This window comes from Sturnira hondurensis, unplaced genomic scaffold (assembly GCF_014824575.4).
Source record: "Sturnira hondurensis isolate 20B ecotype Veracruz unplaced genomic scaffold, ASM1482457v3 Scaffold0006437, whole genome shotgun sequence".
Classification (NCBI taxonomy): Eukaryota; Metazoa; Chordata; class Mammalia; order Chiroptera; family Phyllostomidae; genus Sturnira; species Sturnira hondurensis.
The window spans coordinates 7,106,356-7,122,344 of record NW_028079068.1 but is presented as its reverse complement, the minus strand read 5'-3'; the positions used below and the strand labels follow the sequence as shown (position 1 = coordinate 7,122,344).

The window sequence follows — 15,989 nt, the reverse complement described above, 5'->3', positions numbered from 1 at the left end:
AGGGGTGACACGGAGATGCCGCCACTCACATGGAGGAGTCCACACTGAATACCAGACGGTTGAGATTTTCCCAACACCAAGTGATGTTCATCCTGCCTTTCTCTGAAAGGTATCTGAGCACGTGGCTGGTCTTTCCATGCCCCCCGACTCCAAATACCAGTGCACGGGATGGTCACACGGACCGAGAGCAACCCGCCCGGCCCCGGCAGATGGAAACCTACACAGGGGTTCTTCCACCCCACCCCTGACAGCTGAGCAAACAGGGCACAGTTCGGGGCGGTGGTTCGATTAAGTCCCCCAGGGGGGAAAGTGGCAGAGTCGCAATCTGGACACCGATGCACCTTACTTCAAAGCTTGTATGCTTTTTAAAGAAACGTTTTACTTATTTATTTATTGTTAGACGGGAAGGGAGTGGTGGGGGAAGGGGGACAGAAACACCAATCAGTTGCCTCTTGCCTGACTGGAGACCAACCTGCAACCCCAGCAGGTGCCCTGACAGGGAATAGAACCCACGACCTTTCACTTTGCTGGAAGATACCCAACCCGCTGAGCCACATGGGTCAGAGCCAAAGCCTGTACTCCTAATTATTTTGCTATGTGTTTCCTCTCTGTAACAAAATAAAAACTGTACACAACAAAAGATATTCAGTCAGCATCACAAAGCCGCGGCATTTTCTCCTCCACCTCTCCCTGGAAAGGCCTTCCCACCTGGTGTCAGTGTGAATACTAATTCCAACTTACCAAAATCCAGGGTTGAAGTACCAATCCTCTGGTAAGCATGTGAGTTATAATTAGAGTTTTAATGAAACTGGAAACAGGAAAAACACTTGATGTTGATTGACTTTTTCTAAATAACATTTTCATGGGTCACAGGGTCAGAAGTTCATAGCCAACGTTATCTAAGTTCGTTCTCACCACAGGTTCAAGCCATCCCAAAGGAAGGAAGGCCCAGCCATTTGCGAAGGTCTCACCGAATCCTACCTGCTACCTAAGGGGCAGGTTCTGAGTATCACTTGCTCAGTTGAGGCTCTGCAAAGTACTCTGAGCTCTTTCAGAGAAAGGCACGGCACACGCGCAGACTAATAATATAAGTCAACTGGATTCCCGTAAGCACAACCAAGCACCCCAGGGGAAGAAACGCAGGAGGCCCCAGGCTGCAACGCCAGTCTTCGTCAGAAAATAGATTTATTATTGGTTGTGAGTGAAGTCAAGGTGTCAGTGTTCATGATAGAGAAGGGGTTGTATGACCCAAGGCTGCCTTTACATTGGGAAAAAAAATGCCTTATTTCACTTGTAATCATAAACATTATTCCAGTAAAAGAGGTACATTTTCTCTCCTTTTCGTCTTCTTACGTGATCGCCATAGTTAAATGCAATGGCTCTTACAAAGTCAAGAGAGAAAAGAAACAGAGAGAAACCCCATGTGCCACCGTCTGGACAACTCTGCCCCAAGCCGCTGGCCCTCCCTGCCCGCCCCAGCTCTCTCGTCCCCATCCCAACCCCCAGCTTTGCTGGAGGGGAGGTGGCCAGATGGTGGAGCGTGGTTAGGAGAGAAAGTTGAACAGAAAGCACAAAGGGCGGAGAGGGCTGCCTTTCCCTTGTGGTGGCCACACTTGGGGTTTATTAACGCTGCAGCGGGTCCTTCAGGGCTGGTCCTGATCTTGGCCTTGGTGCTGCAAGTCGCTGTTGACCAGACTGGGACGTGCTTCTGTCGAGTCTGCTCTCTGGTGTTCTCTTTGGCGGTCTTCTCTTTAAACAGGTTACTGTCTCACTAGGAAAAAAAATGTTCCACCTCTGGAATTAACGTTGAAGGACTTCTGCTTGTTCCGAAAGTGGGTTTTACCCTCCCTTCTCAATCACACTCTGCAAGAGAAACAGGAAACACGAAACACGTTTTACCACCAGAAGGAGGGTAAAAGCAACAGCAACTAGTCAGGATCGCACGAGTTGGCACTGCTTTTCAAAGACCAACTTCAAAACCACGTAAAGCAAGGCAAACACTTCCTGGTTTTAAACCACCAATGCCTTCAAGGATCACCGCTGCTTAATCGTGTCCACCCTGAGGGTGACCCCGCACCCACCGTGCAAAGCTGGACCCACAGGGGAGCCCGGACTGCATGGTGGGCTGGGGGCGGGGGGCAGAGTGTGCTCGAGGTCTCGCTACCCTGGGGAGCTGGAATGTGGGGAAGCACGTCTGGCAGCCTCAGGGACTGGGGTGGTGGGGGAACAGAGGTTAAACCCCAAGGGCTCCTAGAAGAAATCTCCCAACTGAAGGCAGGGTTCTCTCCCAGGCTGAAAACCTCTGCTCACTCCAGGCAGAACGTACATGTTCCTGAGCGTGTAATGCTGGGCCGAGTGGCATAGGTGTGTATCCCCAAACTGCAGAAATGGCCCCTGCGCTCATTTAGCTATTTACTTTCACGGGATGCAGAGTCACTGCCTGAGGTTAGGGTGCGCACGCAGCACAATGGTGTGACTCGTGTGTCCTCAATATACTGTGAAATGGCCACCCCAGCAGAGCTGGCTAATGCCCATCACCTCATGGACGCAATAAAACGAAACGAAACATTCCTCCTTGTCATGAGAATTCGCCGGGTCTACTCTCGACACTGTCCCCGCATGCAGCAGTGTTAACATCATCGTGTCCATCACACCCCCGGACTTACGATCTCTGCAGGAAGTTCGTGCCTGTTGACCCCCTTCCTCCAGTCCCCAGCGCTGCCAACCACATACCTATCCCCTGTCCCGTGAGTCTCGTCCGTTTTGTTCAGGATTCCACACGCACAGTACAGGAAACCCTGTGGTGTCTGTCTTTCTCTGCCTGACTTATTTTACTTAATGGAACACCTTCAAGGTCCGTCCACAACGTCACAAATGGTAGGTTTTCCTTGTGTTTATGGCTGAATACTGCCCTACCGCATGCGCGCGTGCGCGCACGTGTGTGTGTATCACAACTTCCTTATCCACTGGTCCATCAGTGGACACCTGGTTGCCCCCACACCTTGGCTACTGTAAATGACACTGCCGTGAACAGGGTGGGGGGAGCAGAGCCCTCTCGGCTTGTTTGTTTCCTTTGGGTTCGTACCTAGAAGTGAAATTACTGCATGATCTGGTAGTACTATTTTTAATTGTTTGAGGAAACTTTGTATTGTTTTATTACAAGGGTTTTAGCAGTTTACAACCCACCACCAGTGCACAAGGGTTCCCTCCTCTCCACACACGCGCCAGCATGTGCCATCTCCCGTCCCCTCGATGGCCGCTCTACTTGGCCGGAGCTGTTCCCTCACTGCGGATTTAATCTGCACTTCCATAGTGACTGGTGACACTGGGCATCTTTTCATGTACCTGCTGGCCACTCATACAGCTTTTCTTGGAAAAATGTCTATTCAGGTCCTTTGCTCATTTATTAATTAGATTTTTGAATATTGAGTCATATGAGTTCTTACCATATTTTGGATACTAACACCTTATCAGATACATGGTTTGCAAGTAGTTTTTCCCATTCCATATGCTCTCTGTCTGCTTTCTTGGTTTCTTTTGCTGTACAGAAGCTTTTCACATTGATGTGGTCCACTTGGTTTATTTTTTATTTTTGTTGCCTGTGTTTTAGGTGTGATTTATAAAAAAACATTACCAAGGCCTGTGTCAAGGAACTTTCTCCCTAGGAGTTTCATGCTTTCTAGTCTTACATTTAAATCTTTAATCCATTTGGAGTTAATTTTGTGAGTGGGGTAAGCAAGCTAGGAGTCAAGTTTCATGTGAATATCCAATTTTTCCAGCACCATTTATTGAGGAGATTGTCTTCTCTCCGCTGAGTATTCTTGGCTCCCTTGTCAAGTATTAGTTAACCGTACTAGGTTTATTTCTGGGCTCTCACTTGTATCCCACTGGTCTATTTCTCTGCTTTCATGCCAGTACTGAGGCAGGAGATGGAAGAGGAAGTCCTGTGCCACTGCAGCTGCCTGCAGTCAGCATTTTGATTCCCAAGAATCGCCTTGTGACACTTGATAATAATGAGCAGCGTGGTTCCCTCCCTGAGTGGGCCATCTGGGAGGGCTGTGGGAAGTCACATGTGTAGAAGCTGAAGTAAAAAGGCTATAAAGCCTGTAGCCAGGTGCCCAACCTTTTGGCATTTCTGGGCCACACATTACATACATTGCAACACACAATCACGACAAAATCTCGTAACGTTTTAAGTAAATTTACAGTTTTGTGTTGCGCCGCATTCACAGCCATCCTGGGCTGCGTGCTGCCTGTGGGCTGGACACCCCTGCTGGCCGCTCGACAGAAGAGAGCTACTCCCTGGCCACTGATGGCCAGCTCCCATGTCTTGAGAAGTGTACACTCCTTTTAAATTTCCCACTTGCTTTGCTTTACAATATCTGCGTGGTCAGTTCAATTCTTTGTTCTTGACCTCCCAGAGGCCGGGTCCTGGCTCATCTGCAGCAGTACCACACCATTCTGATCACTACAGCTTTGTGGTGTAGCTTGACATCAGGCAGCGTGATGTCTCCCGCTTTGATCTTCTTTCTCAGGATTGCTTTGGCTATTAGGAGTCTTTGGCAGTTCTTGAAAATTTTAGGACTTAAAAAATTACTGTAAAAAAAAAAGCTACTGGAATTTTTAAAAATGTATTTTATTGATTATGCCATTACAGTTGTCCCATTCCCCCCCTTTATTCCCCTCCACCCTGCACACACCCTCCCCCACCACTCTCCCCTTTTAGTTTATGACCATGTGTCTCAAGTTCTTTAGATTCTGTATTTCCCCTACTATTCTTGCCCTTCCCCTTTTCTACGTTCTACCTATTGTCTATGGTACTTATTCTCTGTACCTTCTCCTTCCTTCTCCTCCTCCCACTCTCCTGTTGCTAACCCTCCATGTGATCTCCATTTTTATGGTTCTGCTCCTGATCTAGCTGTTCTCTCAGACTGCTTTTATTTTAGGTGTGATTGTTAATAACTGTGAGTTTGCTGTCCTTTCACTGTTCATATTTTTCATCTTCTTTTTCTTAGATAAGTTATTTTAACATTTCATATAATAAGGGCTTGGTGATGATGAACTCCTTGAATTTGACCTTCTCTGAGAAGTATTTTATCTGCCCTTCCATTCTAAATGAAAGCTTTGCTGGACAGAGAAATCTTGGCTGTAGGTCTTTGGATTTCATGACTTGGAATACTTCTTCCCAGCCCCTTCTTGCCTATAAGGTCTCTTTTGAGAAATCCGCTGTCTGATGGGAACTCCTTTGTAGGTGACTGTCCCCTTATCTCTTGCTGCTTCTAGGATTCTCTCCTTCATTTTAATCTTGGCTAATGTAATGATGATGTGCCTTGGTGTGTTCCTTCTTGGGTACAACTTCTTTGGGACTCTGAGCTTCCTGGATTTCCTGGAAGTCTATTTCCTTTGCCAGACTGGGGAAGTTCTCCTTTATTATTTGTTCAAATAAATTTTCCACTTGTTGCTCCTCCTCTTCCCCTTCTGGTACCCCTATAATTCAGATGTAGGAACGTTTAAAGATGTCCTGGAGGTTCCTAAGCCTCTCCTAATTTTTTGGAATTCTTGTTTCTTCATTTTCTGTTTGGTCATTTTTTTCTTCCTTCTGGTCCACTCTATTGATTTGAGTCCCAGTTTCCTTTCCATCACTATTGGTTTCCTGTGCATTTCCCTTCATTTCAATTACTTTAGCCTTCATTTGTTCCTCAATTTGTGACTAAAATCAACCAGTTCTGTGAGCATCCTGATCACCAGTGTTTTGAACTGTGTATCTGATAGGTTGGCTATCTCTTCGTTGCTTAGAAGTATGGGCTCTGGGGCTTTGAGCTGTTCTCCTTGAGCCATAATGTTTTGGTCTGTCTGCACCTATTATGTATGAGGGGCGGAGCCTTAAGTATTCACTAGGGTGGGGTGACCCAGTCACTGGGTTGTGATGCTGTATGTGGGGGCGAGGTCAGAGGGGCAATGGCATTTGTTCTGCTCTCTCTTGGATTTCGGTCCCCTCTGCTGCTTCCTGCAAGCAAAACGGGCCCCTCTGGTGCTGGCTCCCGGGTGTGTGGGCCTGTGCACCCTCCAGGACCCTGTGGGTCTCTCCAACAAACTCTCTGTGAGCCTGGGAGCCTCTCCTGGCACCTTAACTCCTGAAAGTTTTTCCAGTTGGTGCTTTTAGGCTCTAACTCCCACTGCTGGGGCCCTAGCCTCTGCGGTCTATCTCACTCCTTGCTCCTTTGCCTGGTTTATCTGCAAGTGAATGTGTGACCGTGGTCAGCCAGCTGCCTTGCACCCTTACTGGGTCCGCCCGTTGCCACCCTACACCTGGGATCTGCCGACCACTGCCTGTGCTCTTGGGTTGGTCCGGCAGCTTTTTCCTGCAGGACCCGCTCTGCCAGCCACTGAGTCTGCCGCTCTTACTGATCTGGATGAATGGTTCGTTGTTGTCGGACTTCTGTACAGTTCAATTTTCTGTGTTTTGGTGGCATTTTTGTTACTAAAATTTTGTTGTCTTTAAACTTGGTTGTGCGAGGAGGCACAGTGTTTCCACCTACACCTCCATCTTGGCCAGAAGTCCCAGCCACTGGAATGTTGATGGGGATTGCACTGAACCTACAAATGACTTTTGGAAGTATTGACATTCTAACAAATTTAATACTTCCAATCCATACACATAAAACATCTTTCCATTTATTTGTCTTCTTTGATTTCTCTCAAAAAATGTCTTGTAGGGTTCGGAGTAGAAATCTTCACCTCCTTGGTGAAAATAAACTAACTCCTAAGTATCTTATCTTTTGATGATAGTATAAATGTGATCTATTTCTTTTTTTGGAAAAAATGACCAATTTTTGTATGTTAATTTTATATCCCAAACCTTTACTGAATTCAATGATTAGTTCTAATGTGTTTTTATGAGTCTTTAGGGTTTTCCTCTCTATAAAACCTTAGCCAGGCAGAATTCTTTTTTTTTTTTTTTTTAAAGGAGGTTTTATTTTTATTTATTTATTTATCTTTAGAGGGGAAGGAGAGAGGGAGAGAAACATCAATGTATGGTTGCCTTTTGTGCATCCCCTGCTGGTAGTTGGCCTGCAAGGAACCGGTTTGCAACCCAGGCATGTGCCCTGACTGGGAATCGAACCGCGATCGTCTGGTTCACAGGCCCGCGCTCAATCCACTGAGCTACGCCAGCCAGGGCCCAGACAGAATTCTTAATTATCAGATTAAAACCCTATCACCAGCAGGAGCAGGGCATACTGTGCCTCCATTCTTAGGAATCTTTCATTGACAGCGACCCTTTCCTCTTTGGTTTTGAAATTACTCAGGAAGAGGAGGTTAGGTTAAGTCCAAGGTGGCTTCTAATCTGTTAAACAGCTTGTCCCCACCACCCCTCACCCTTTCAGCCATTTATTTTACCCAGCTCTCAAGTAAGCTCTTTCTACATAGCAACTGCACTGAGTGAGGTGCTATGGGGAAACCAATACACACACCCATGGAAAAATCAATGCATGATATAGGGTAATAACCTGCAACTTTTAAATATATTTGGTAAATATGTGCTAAAATTATTTTACTGCATAAGTATAGTAGTTCATAAATACAGTATAAAATTCAAGAAGAACAAAGGAATATGCAGTCAAATGTGGTTTTTTACTTCCTCCTGCTCCCCAGTTTCTTGTATCCTCTTCCGGAAGAGGAAGTGGTTCTGCCTAGTTCAGAGGAGGGAGACTCTACAGCTGGAGTGATCAGAAAAGGCTCCTCAATGATCCTTCCCTACAGGTAGGACATAAACAAAAGGGTTAGGGCTAAGGATGGGGATGGGCGAGGCTGAGAGGCAGTGGCAAAGATTCAGGGCGGGGAACAAACCCAGTACATATGGAGAGCGGAGGAAAAAGACAGGCCCAGCTACAGAGAAGGGCGGGCTCTCAGAACACACCAAAAAGCTGCAAGAAGGGCCCAGAGTGCACGCCGGGCCGAGAATACTTCCTGTTGGCTTCTGAAGAAACCCAAACTCTAACACGTCTTCACAGAGGAGGACATTGTTCAGGACGGCTCTCCTGACACCCTTAGCACAACGGATCCAACAGACGAGAGCCTGGAGGCAGAAAGACCAGGGAGGAAGCAGGCTGGAAACCAAGCCAGGGTGGGGCTGAGAAATACACAGAGCCCCAGAAACACGGGGAAAAAGAGACGGTGAGACTAAGGTGGGGGTGGGGTCCTCAGTGACTGGGAGGTTGGTGGTGTAAGAGACAGGGGGGAAGTCAGTGAGAGGAGACCTACTGAGGAAGATGACTTAAATTTGGGGTTTGTGAGTCTGGATGGATGACAGTGAAACATCCCAATGGAAATGTCTAGAAGGAAGTTGCAGGTTTGGGAAAAGAGGTCCAAGGTCTTTACAGATACAGATCTTAGGTCAAAGATGAAGAAAAAAGATTGAAATAAAGGGACAGAACACAAAGAGTGGAAGGACAAATAAGCACGCTGGGACACAGAAGTACAGAACAGATTAATGTAAAGTATCAGTGATCACAGGTCTCTAGGAAGTCCACAGCCACAGGGTACAAAAGAAGAATAAATATAAAAGCAGGCAGGCTAGTTTGGAGAGAACACACACAGAAATGGTGAGGAAAGACAATGCTGTGGTCAGGAGGAAGTAAATCAGAAAAGCTAGATGCACCCAGGGAAAACCAGAAAAAGACCAAATGAAACAGAAGACTGCTCAGCAGAGCGCTGTGTTGTAGGACCAACGAGCGAACATGAGGCTTCTCTCCAACCCATCACTCATGTAAGCTCCCGGTTTGTTGGAAAAACTAAAACTTGAGCACCTGCCGTGAAGACCCAGACCAGGCTACCCCAGAGTCCTAGCCTCCCATTTATCCTCACCTCTTCCTCTCGCGGCTCGATCTCTGTGCCAGTCTCTCCAACGGCATGAACTGGAAACGCCAAATTCCAGCTCTACCAACAACCTCAACACCCACATTACTTATTAATACAAAACAGAAGTCAGCCTGAAGCCATCTGCACTGAGTCCATCTGAAGGCGTTTAGTTATTAATGAGAATGGTTACTTCAGGAGTGATGCTGTTTTGCGTTTGGGGGATTATGTGCTCACTATTTCCTTCGACCTGCCGATGGGACCTCGAAGCTGTTGGCTGCCCAGTCGAGATTATGCGGCTGCGCCTCGCTCCACAGCTCAGGTCTTGTGGTCAGAGTGAGAGCCGTGAGATGACCAACAAGAGAAGAGTGCTGACTTGCCCTGCGTTAAATTGCCGTGGGCTGGGAGAGAAAGACAACCCATTTCACCAGCTGACAGCTGTGGGCCAGCTAACAGCGGCTGCTCATGTTCCTGAGTGGGAGTTGGGAGCTTGGAGCCGATTCCTGGAGCGACCACTGGACAGCCCGCTCCCCGCACCGGCACGAACTTCCAGGACTGCTGCCCGCAAGCCATCGGAAGTGGTAGATATTTCCTGTCCACAGACAGTGCGCCGCCCCACTTTATCTTTCCCGGTCCCCCTCATCTGCAGTCAGCGTAAATTCCTTTAAAACAAATGACACCTCTCTTCCCCCAAACCCAGTGTTTGTGAAGGAGCCCACGGACTCCAGGACGGCGGACTTGGTCTTCCCCACTGAGCCAGGCTGTGGGTGGTGTAGACTTCACGCCCAGGACCAGTGCCTTTGCTGGCTAGCACCTGGCTCAATACGCCCTTCCTTCTAGAAAAGCTTTTGGCCAGGACAGTTTTCTATTTCACACAATGTACCTCTTTTCGATGGTTGCAAAATAATCTACAGTGACCCTGACATAATTAAAGCAGTAGTTAGCACTACTCTGGAGTCCATGGGATCGTTTTACAACTATTCTTCTCTCTGAAACCTCAACCACACGCAGACGGGTACTTTTTCAGTCAGCTCAGGCAGCGATAAGAACGCCAGGCTCTCTCTAAGAGAGACAAGCTGGGCCTGGCTGGTTTCAAGATCAATGGGCAGTCTAACATAAAGACACTAAGAGAATGCTTTTGAAAAAACCTAAGACACAGAGAAGTAAACATATTCATAAAACACCCTGACACACGCTTTAGTTCACCTCCTCAAAGACAGAGCATGCAGTTTGGCTGAGTCACGGTGCCTCTCTGACAACACAAAACCGGTGTCTTCCGGGGCTGGCCTACACAGGTTACGCTGTCACTCTGCAGTCAGTTGCCACCAAACGGTGGCGGAGGTGGTACAAAACACCTCCCTTCTATCACAGACACTAACACACACAATGTCAAGTTGAATTTTTAAAAAGGTGAATTGGTAAAAACATTCTGCATATCACAGCTATGCAGTAAAACCTGCTAACAACCGGCCTTTGTGGGGAGGGACCCCGAGGCCTGGCAGGGCCTGCCGTTTGGCGTCCAGTCCACCTTATAGAGCCTCCTGTGCTCTCTGTATCGGCGGTTCTGTAAGCAGCGGCTGTTGGGCCAAAATTCAACATGGCACACATTTAACACTGCATAAATTAACATGGGCAACTCCCCGAAGCATCGGGGAGAATGTGTGCAAGTCATAAAAAACTGCTTCTTTCATTTAAAGAACTGCTAAGACTTAATCTTACTGCAGAGAAAGCAATTCCTTGCACTTGTGCATCATCACGGTTCAGGGCTGCAGAGACCCCTTTCGAATGAACTGCCGGGAGTTGCCCGCAGGAGGCAGTGGCCAGGCATCACCGCTGCTCTTCCCCCGAGGCCCTTGCAGATCCCAGCCACCGAGGGAGGGGAACCTGGCAGCTCACACCTTCAGACAAGAGCAGGGCCCCTGGAGAGCAGAGATTGTGTGTCATTTCCATTTATTAAAACGATCCTAACTGTTTTCCTCAAATATTTTGGTTACACAGTAATCCTGTCAACGGGTTTTGGAATTACAGCTTTCTTGGAGGGCCTGGCCATCAGGGCAGTGTGTCAGCTCTTGGCTGTTGCAATAAACTTAGGAGGAAAGATGGCTGCCCCAGATTGCTAAATGATCACCACAAAAAGACTAAAAATAGTTTTCCTTTTCCATAAAAGACACCACTTAGTGTCTGGCTGAGCTTCCCCGGCATCTTGCCAAGATGTCAAAAGACCTCATAAGGCTGGGTACGGGGGCGGGAAGGTTGCCAAGGGGATCTAACGGGGGGACATGTCCTGCATGCCCTGCGTGTTCGCTGAGGGTGGGCAGCGTGGGGCGTGGGTAAGAATGGAGTGGTAGGGAGGACCAGCGAGTGGTAAAGACAGAGTGGGAAGGTGGTGAGAGAGAAGCAAAAGGAATCGATAAATTCCATTTATGAGAAGCACAGAGCTCGCCTGGCCTGCGTCTGACCACCTGAAGCCCTGATGAGCTGACTCGTTTTGTTTCAGTGTCGGCCCGGCCCACCCAGGCCCCCCGGCCCCCAGCCAGTGCCGTTCGTTCTTCATTCTCCCCGCTTTGGAGGAAACACGAGTTAACTTTTTTACGCGTGGATCTCATTCCATTTCTTCTATGACAAATGCTCTGTGCAATATTCAAATTAAATTACAAGTAATGAACTGTTTACACAACTTGCTGCGATAACAAACACAACACTAGCACATTGCAGTTCTCTCGAAGGATAAGCACTAGAAAATAAATGCCTATTAAGAAAGGTCAAAGTCTATTACCATGGTAATATTTCTTCTATTAAATCCTGATTTAAAAAATAAATAAAAAGCAAAGGTCATACACAACTATTACTCTTGGAAAGTGATTTAGAAAAGGATTCCTATGATGGAAGGGGCCAAGGAAACCATCTACAAAAGCTTGGAATTTAGCTTGCTTTGCTGTGACTCCAAACTGGAAGGGCTGCGCTCCTCAAGGCCATAGCCGCTATCACGGGACACACGCGTGCCACCCCGAGCACAAGCAGCCCCGAGGGACAACTGGTCGATGCCGTCAGGGGACCATGGTGAAGCAGCCTTCGCACACAGTAAAAGCAGGCTCCTGTAGGTCTTCCCAGGAAGTCAGCCTCCTGGATCAGTCTCTGTGCTCAATGACGGTGGGCGTCTATGCACGTCAGAAACAACTATCTGAGGACAGGGGTCCCTGATGTGGCTCAGAGAAGGAGAGCAGGGTGACGAAAGCAGCAGAGCCCAGTGAGGGTCTGGTCGCCACTCTGAGCTGGCCAGGGGACCTGTGACCTTGTCCGGGAGCCTCTTTCCTGCCCCCTGCCCAGGAATCCGGGGTGTGGCTCCTCATCCCCGGGCACTATGCTCAATGGGGGTGGGGAAAAGAGAACCTTTTCAGGGGCTCCCCCTGCCTTTGGTCCAAGACATCTGATCTGTTCCGGAGGCTGAACTAGGAACTCGTCCCTGGAATTGGTCTGATTAGACCTGTGCTGGATGGCTTAGACCAGGCAGGCAGTGACAGGAAGGGGCAGCTCCTCTTCTCCCGCAAGAGAGGACAGAGCCTAGGCAGGACCTCTGACAGGCTGGCCTCTAGTGCAGTCCAGGCCAGCGGGCTCTGTATACGGTCACCCGGGGAACCTGTTCACGGTTCCACGTCCAGGCCCATCCCTGTGCATTTTAAAGGAACTCCCCAGGCGATTCTGCCGCTCACTCTCGCCTAAGACCCTACATGACAGGGAGGGGCGCACTGGCTCTGACACAGCGGTGAGCTGTCCCGGCCTGGACCGCCCCACCCGGAGCACTGGGACTCTCTGGTGCGGATTCTTCCAAGAGAAAAGATGGCAGTCAGGTTACCCAATCTAAGGCCTGCCCAGTTGCAACAGCCGACAGTCAATGAAATCATTTGCATGTGATTTATAGTTTATCTGAAAATGATGATAAAATTCAGCTTGCTCTGGCACTAGGTTTTTCTTTCAAGAATTCCAATTTCTAAACAGATAGCTACTACTGTTTCCAGGCCCTCTTCACATTCAAATAATGGGGGAGTGTTTGAGCCCTGTTACGTCAGAGGGAAAACCCGCTGTCTCCAAGGAAGCAGACATCCAGCCACAGCGAACTCCCCCCTTGCACGGAGCTCCAGGTCTCCTGTTCCGGGGCCGGACCGACCTCGGCCTGGAGGGGCACTGGCCTCACCCGCCAGGGTCTCAGCCCACCTTCCTCACTGCTGTGGGCGGCCTTTCCATCTCCTCACAGAGCTCAGCAGAAGGCAGACAGGCCCGAGCAGGGCTCGCCCCGTTTATACCAGGCCCTCACGTGGGTGCTCCTTCAGTGAGCTGCTTGCTGGGCTCCTGAACCACTGCCCACTTGGGGGGTTTCGACCTCTGCTGCGGTTGGGCGACTCCTGGCTGGCCTGTGTCATCTGACCCCGCGCCCACCCAGACTCGGTCTTCTTTAGTCTTGGTCTTTCTTCAGTTCTTCTGCTCGACTTGAACGTCCCTCACCGCCCAGTGTTACTCGGCCTACAAGTTCTAATGCGCTTTATCAGCCGGCAGCCTACGTTCTGCCGGGCCGTGCTGAGACAGCCTTTTCCACTTCACTGACTTCTGGGGAACCTGGAAACTGTTTCCACCCATCACTTTGGCTTCCCCAGGGCCGACACGCACACACATCTGAAGGAAAGGATAGGAAGCTCTGGGAGGCCTGACGACACGCAGAATGATCAGAAATGCAGTTGTTCTTCCAGAGTGGAAGTGTAAGGCTGATAGCAACACTGAAGAGGGCAGAGGCACAGATGCTGGAGGTCCCCAGGGAAAAGGTGCAGCTCGTACCCAAGGGCCACAGCTCTCACCCTGAACGTGCTCAGGAACGTGCGTGCCTGCGTGCACACCTCTCATCCTCCTACGGGGACGCAGGATCAGACCCGGAGTAACAGCTGGCAGGTCCTTGTGCATCACCTTGCTCAAACCTCCAGTGCCCTAGGCGGGAACCGAAGCCCAGGTCGCCGTGACTAGATGTTAGCCACAGCGTTCCCCGTGAACTCTGCCCTGGAGTGAACTCAGACTGCTCCCCCCGGGCCTGGCCAGTTTCTGACCCTCCATGTCCATGGCGGCAGGGCTGAGGAAAGAGCTGGGATGCGTGGAGTCACTACCCGGCAAGCAGCTGGATTCCACAAGTACCTGGAGGGACAGGGGGGCATCCCAGGGAGCACAGCAACGCGGATCTGGGAGCAGGCCCTTTCCGCACCCTCGCCCTTTCACCAACAGGACGTGGGCACGTTCTGTCCCACTACGGGGCAGTTACTATTTGCTTCCCGCCTCCTCCTCCCTTTCACAGACTCCTGGGAGGCAGGTGAATCAAGGCTCAGTGGGAACCAGGTTTAAAGGTGAGGACACGCAATTCAATCTTGGAGAGTTTTTAGGAAGCTATGAGGCTAAGCAGATATGAGAACTAAGACGACACAGAGGTCTATCAATTACTATCCTCCTACATTTAAAAATGTGGCCTCTCATCCAGCTAGCCAGTAGCTTTTAAGTCTTAGACATAACAAGTATAGCACTTTAACATGTCTTTATACCTGTGAAGAACACGTGACTTTAATACACTGGAAGCAACAATCCAAACGTCTCGTGTCAACCCACGAGGAATCGTTTAAGAATAGCTGAAGAAAGACCGATGTGAATAAGTGGATGAATAAGGAAGGAAAAGTAAGGCTGAGGAAGACCCGGAAATCGTCCTGTCATTAAAATCTATTAGTCCACAGAACAATGCCCCAAAGGGACCAGTGAAAGCCCAATTCATGAGTCATTTAAAAGTGGAGTGGATTTGGCTGTTGGAATTATTCCAAGGGGAAAACTCACGTACTATGCCGGAAATGGACAATGCAACCTAATGGGTTGTTGTCGTGTTTAGTATTTTCTATGTCGGCACGTCCGACTTGTTCTTTGGATTTAACAAGGAAACACGAGAAGGGGTCGGACCAGCCAGGGCCCACTGCACTGGAGGGTCAGGGTCTCTTACATACCGCCAAAGTCTCTTCTAGCCCCGGGGAGGCTGGGGACACACACTGACATGAACTGCACAAGGAGAAAAAGGAAAATGTGGTACTTGAGGGAAAGTAACCACACTTCCCCATTGGCTCCCATTAGCCTTCAGTGCCACCTAACTTGACCTTCATGCATTTTCCCTTCAAGTCATGATGGCCATACCCGTTTTCCCTCACGGCCTGATTTCTATATTCATAGATAACGGGTGTACCTCCACACACCCAGCTCAAAAACCTAACATTCTTTTTACATTTTCTGTTTTTACAGCAAGCGATATCTTGGTTTAGTTGTTAAATTTCCCATCATGACTTCCCCGGGTTTCAGTTCTCTCAACTGTAAAGTGATGGGAAGAAAACTATCTCTATTTACATCTCAGGGTGTCATAAAAAGCAAGTGAGGGAATGGATGTGAAATCACCTTGAAATCTAAAGTACGACAGAAAGAAATGCAAGATATTAATGTTTCTTGGTTCTTGCCCATTTCACTGTTGCCCATTTTAGAATAAAAATGTTTTGTGGACCTATATCTTTTTAATATCACCAGTGTTTTACAGTCCCTGATACTTGAACGTGAGAATTGTACAAACAATAGGTACCTGAAACACATTTGCTGAAAAAACTATTAAATTATACTGCATACTGGGTAGGGGAAAGGAGGGTTTCTTCTGGAATCACTAGTAATACTAGTGATTAATCACTAGGCGAGTCATCACTAGTAATAATTTGATACTTTTGTCTAATCCATTTAGTTGGTTTCAGCATGAGATACACAGCTGAGGAAAAAAGACTTACTGAACACTTTATATGAATGTAATCCTCACAACAACACTGGAGATAACATCACCCCAACTCACAGGTGAGGAAAGTCAAGGCCCAAGGTCAGAGAGCTAGTAGAAGACACAGCTTGGATACAAACTCTGCCCAATTTGTACTCTCAACTGTACCATGGGGCACACTTGATTTTGTCACAAGTTAACTTTTATTCTATAAATGTATGCCCCTGACCTCATGGCACTGTGTGTAGGTGATTCAACCAAATTTGGGCAGGAAGCCGTCAATACTCCAGCTGCCCCTCGGTGCTGTTACAAACCA

At 48.5% G+C, this 15,989-nt stretch overlaps 1 protein-coding gene across 3 annotated transcripts in view; it reads right to left on the bottom strand.

The window, feature by feature from the left end:
• Positions 1–1,168: 1,168 nt before the first annotated feature.
• Positions 1,169–15,989, bottom strand: part of CHCHD3 (coiled-coil-helix-coiled-coil-helix domain containing 3) — a 268,860-nt gene continuing 254,039 nt past the window's right edge. For 2 of the 3 annotated variants that reach the window (XM_037049174.1, XM_037049176.1), the window contains one exon: positions 1,169–1,863. In XM_037049174.1, coding sequence (XP_036905069.1) covers positions 1,840–1,863 — 24 coding nt within the window. In that variant the 3' untranslated portion in view covers positions 1,169–1,839. Of the gene's footprint in view, positions 1,868–15,989 lie in introns of all 3 variants that reach the window. The other variant, XM_037049175.1, reaches the window with a different exon arrangement.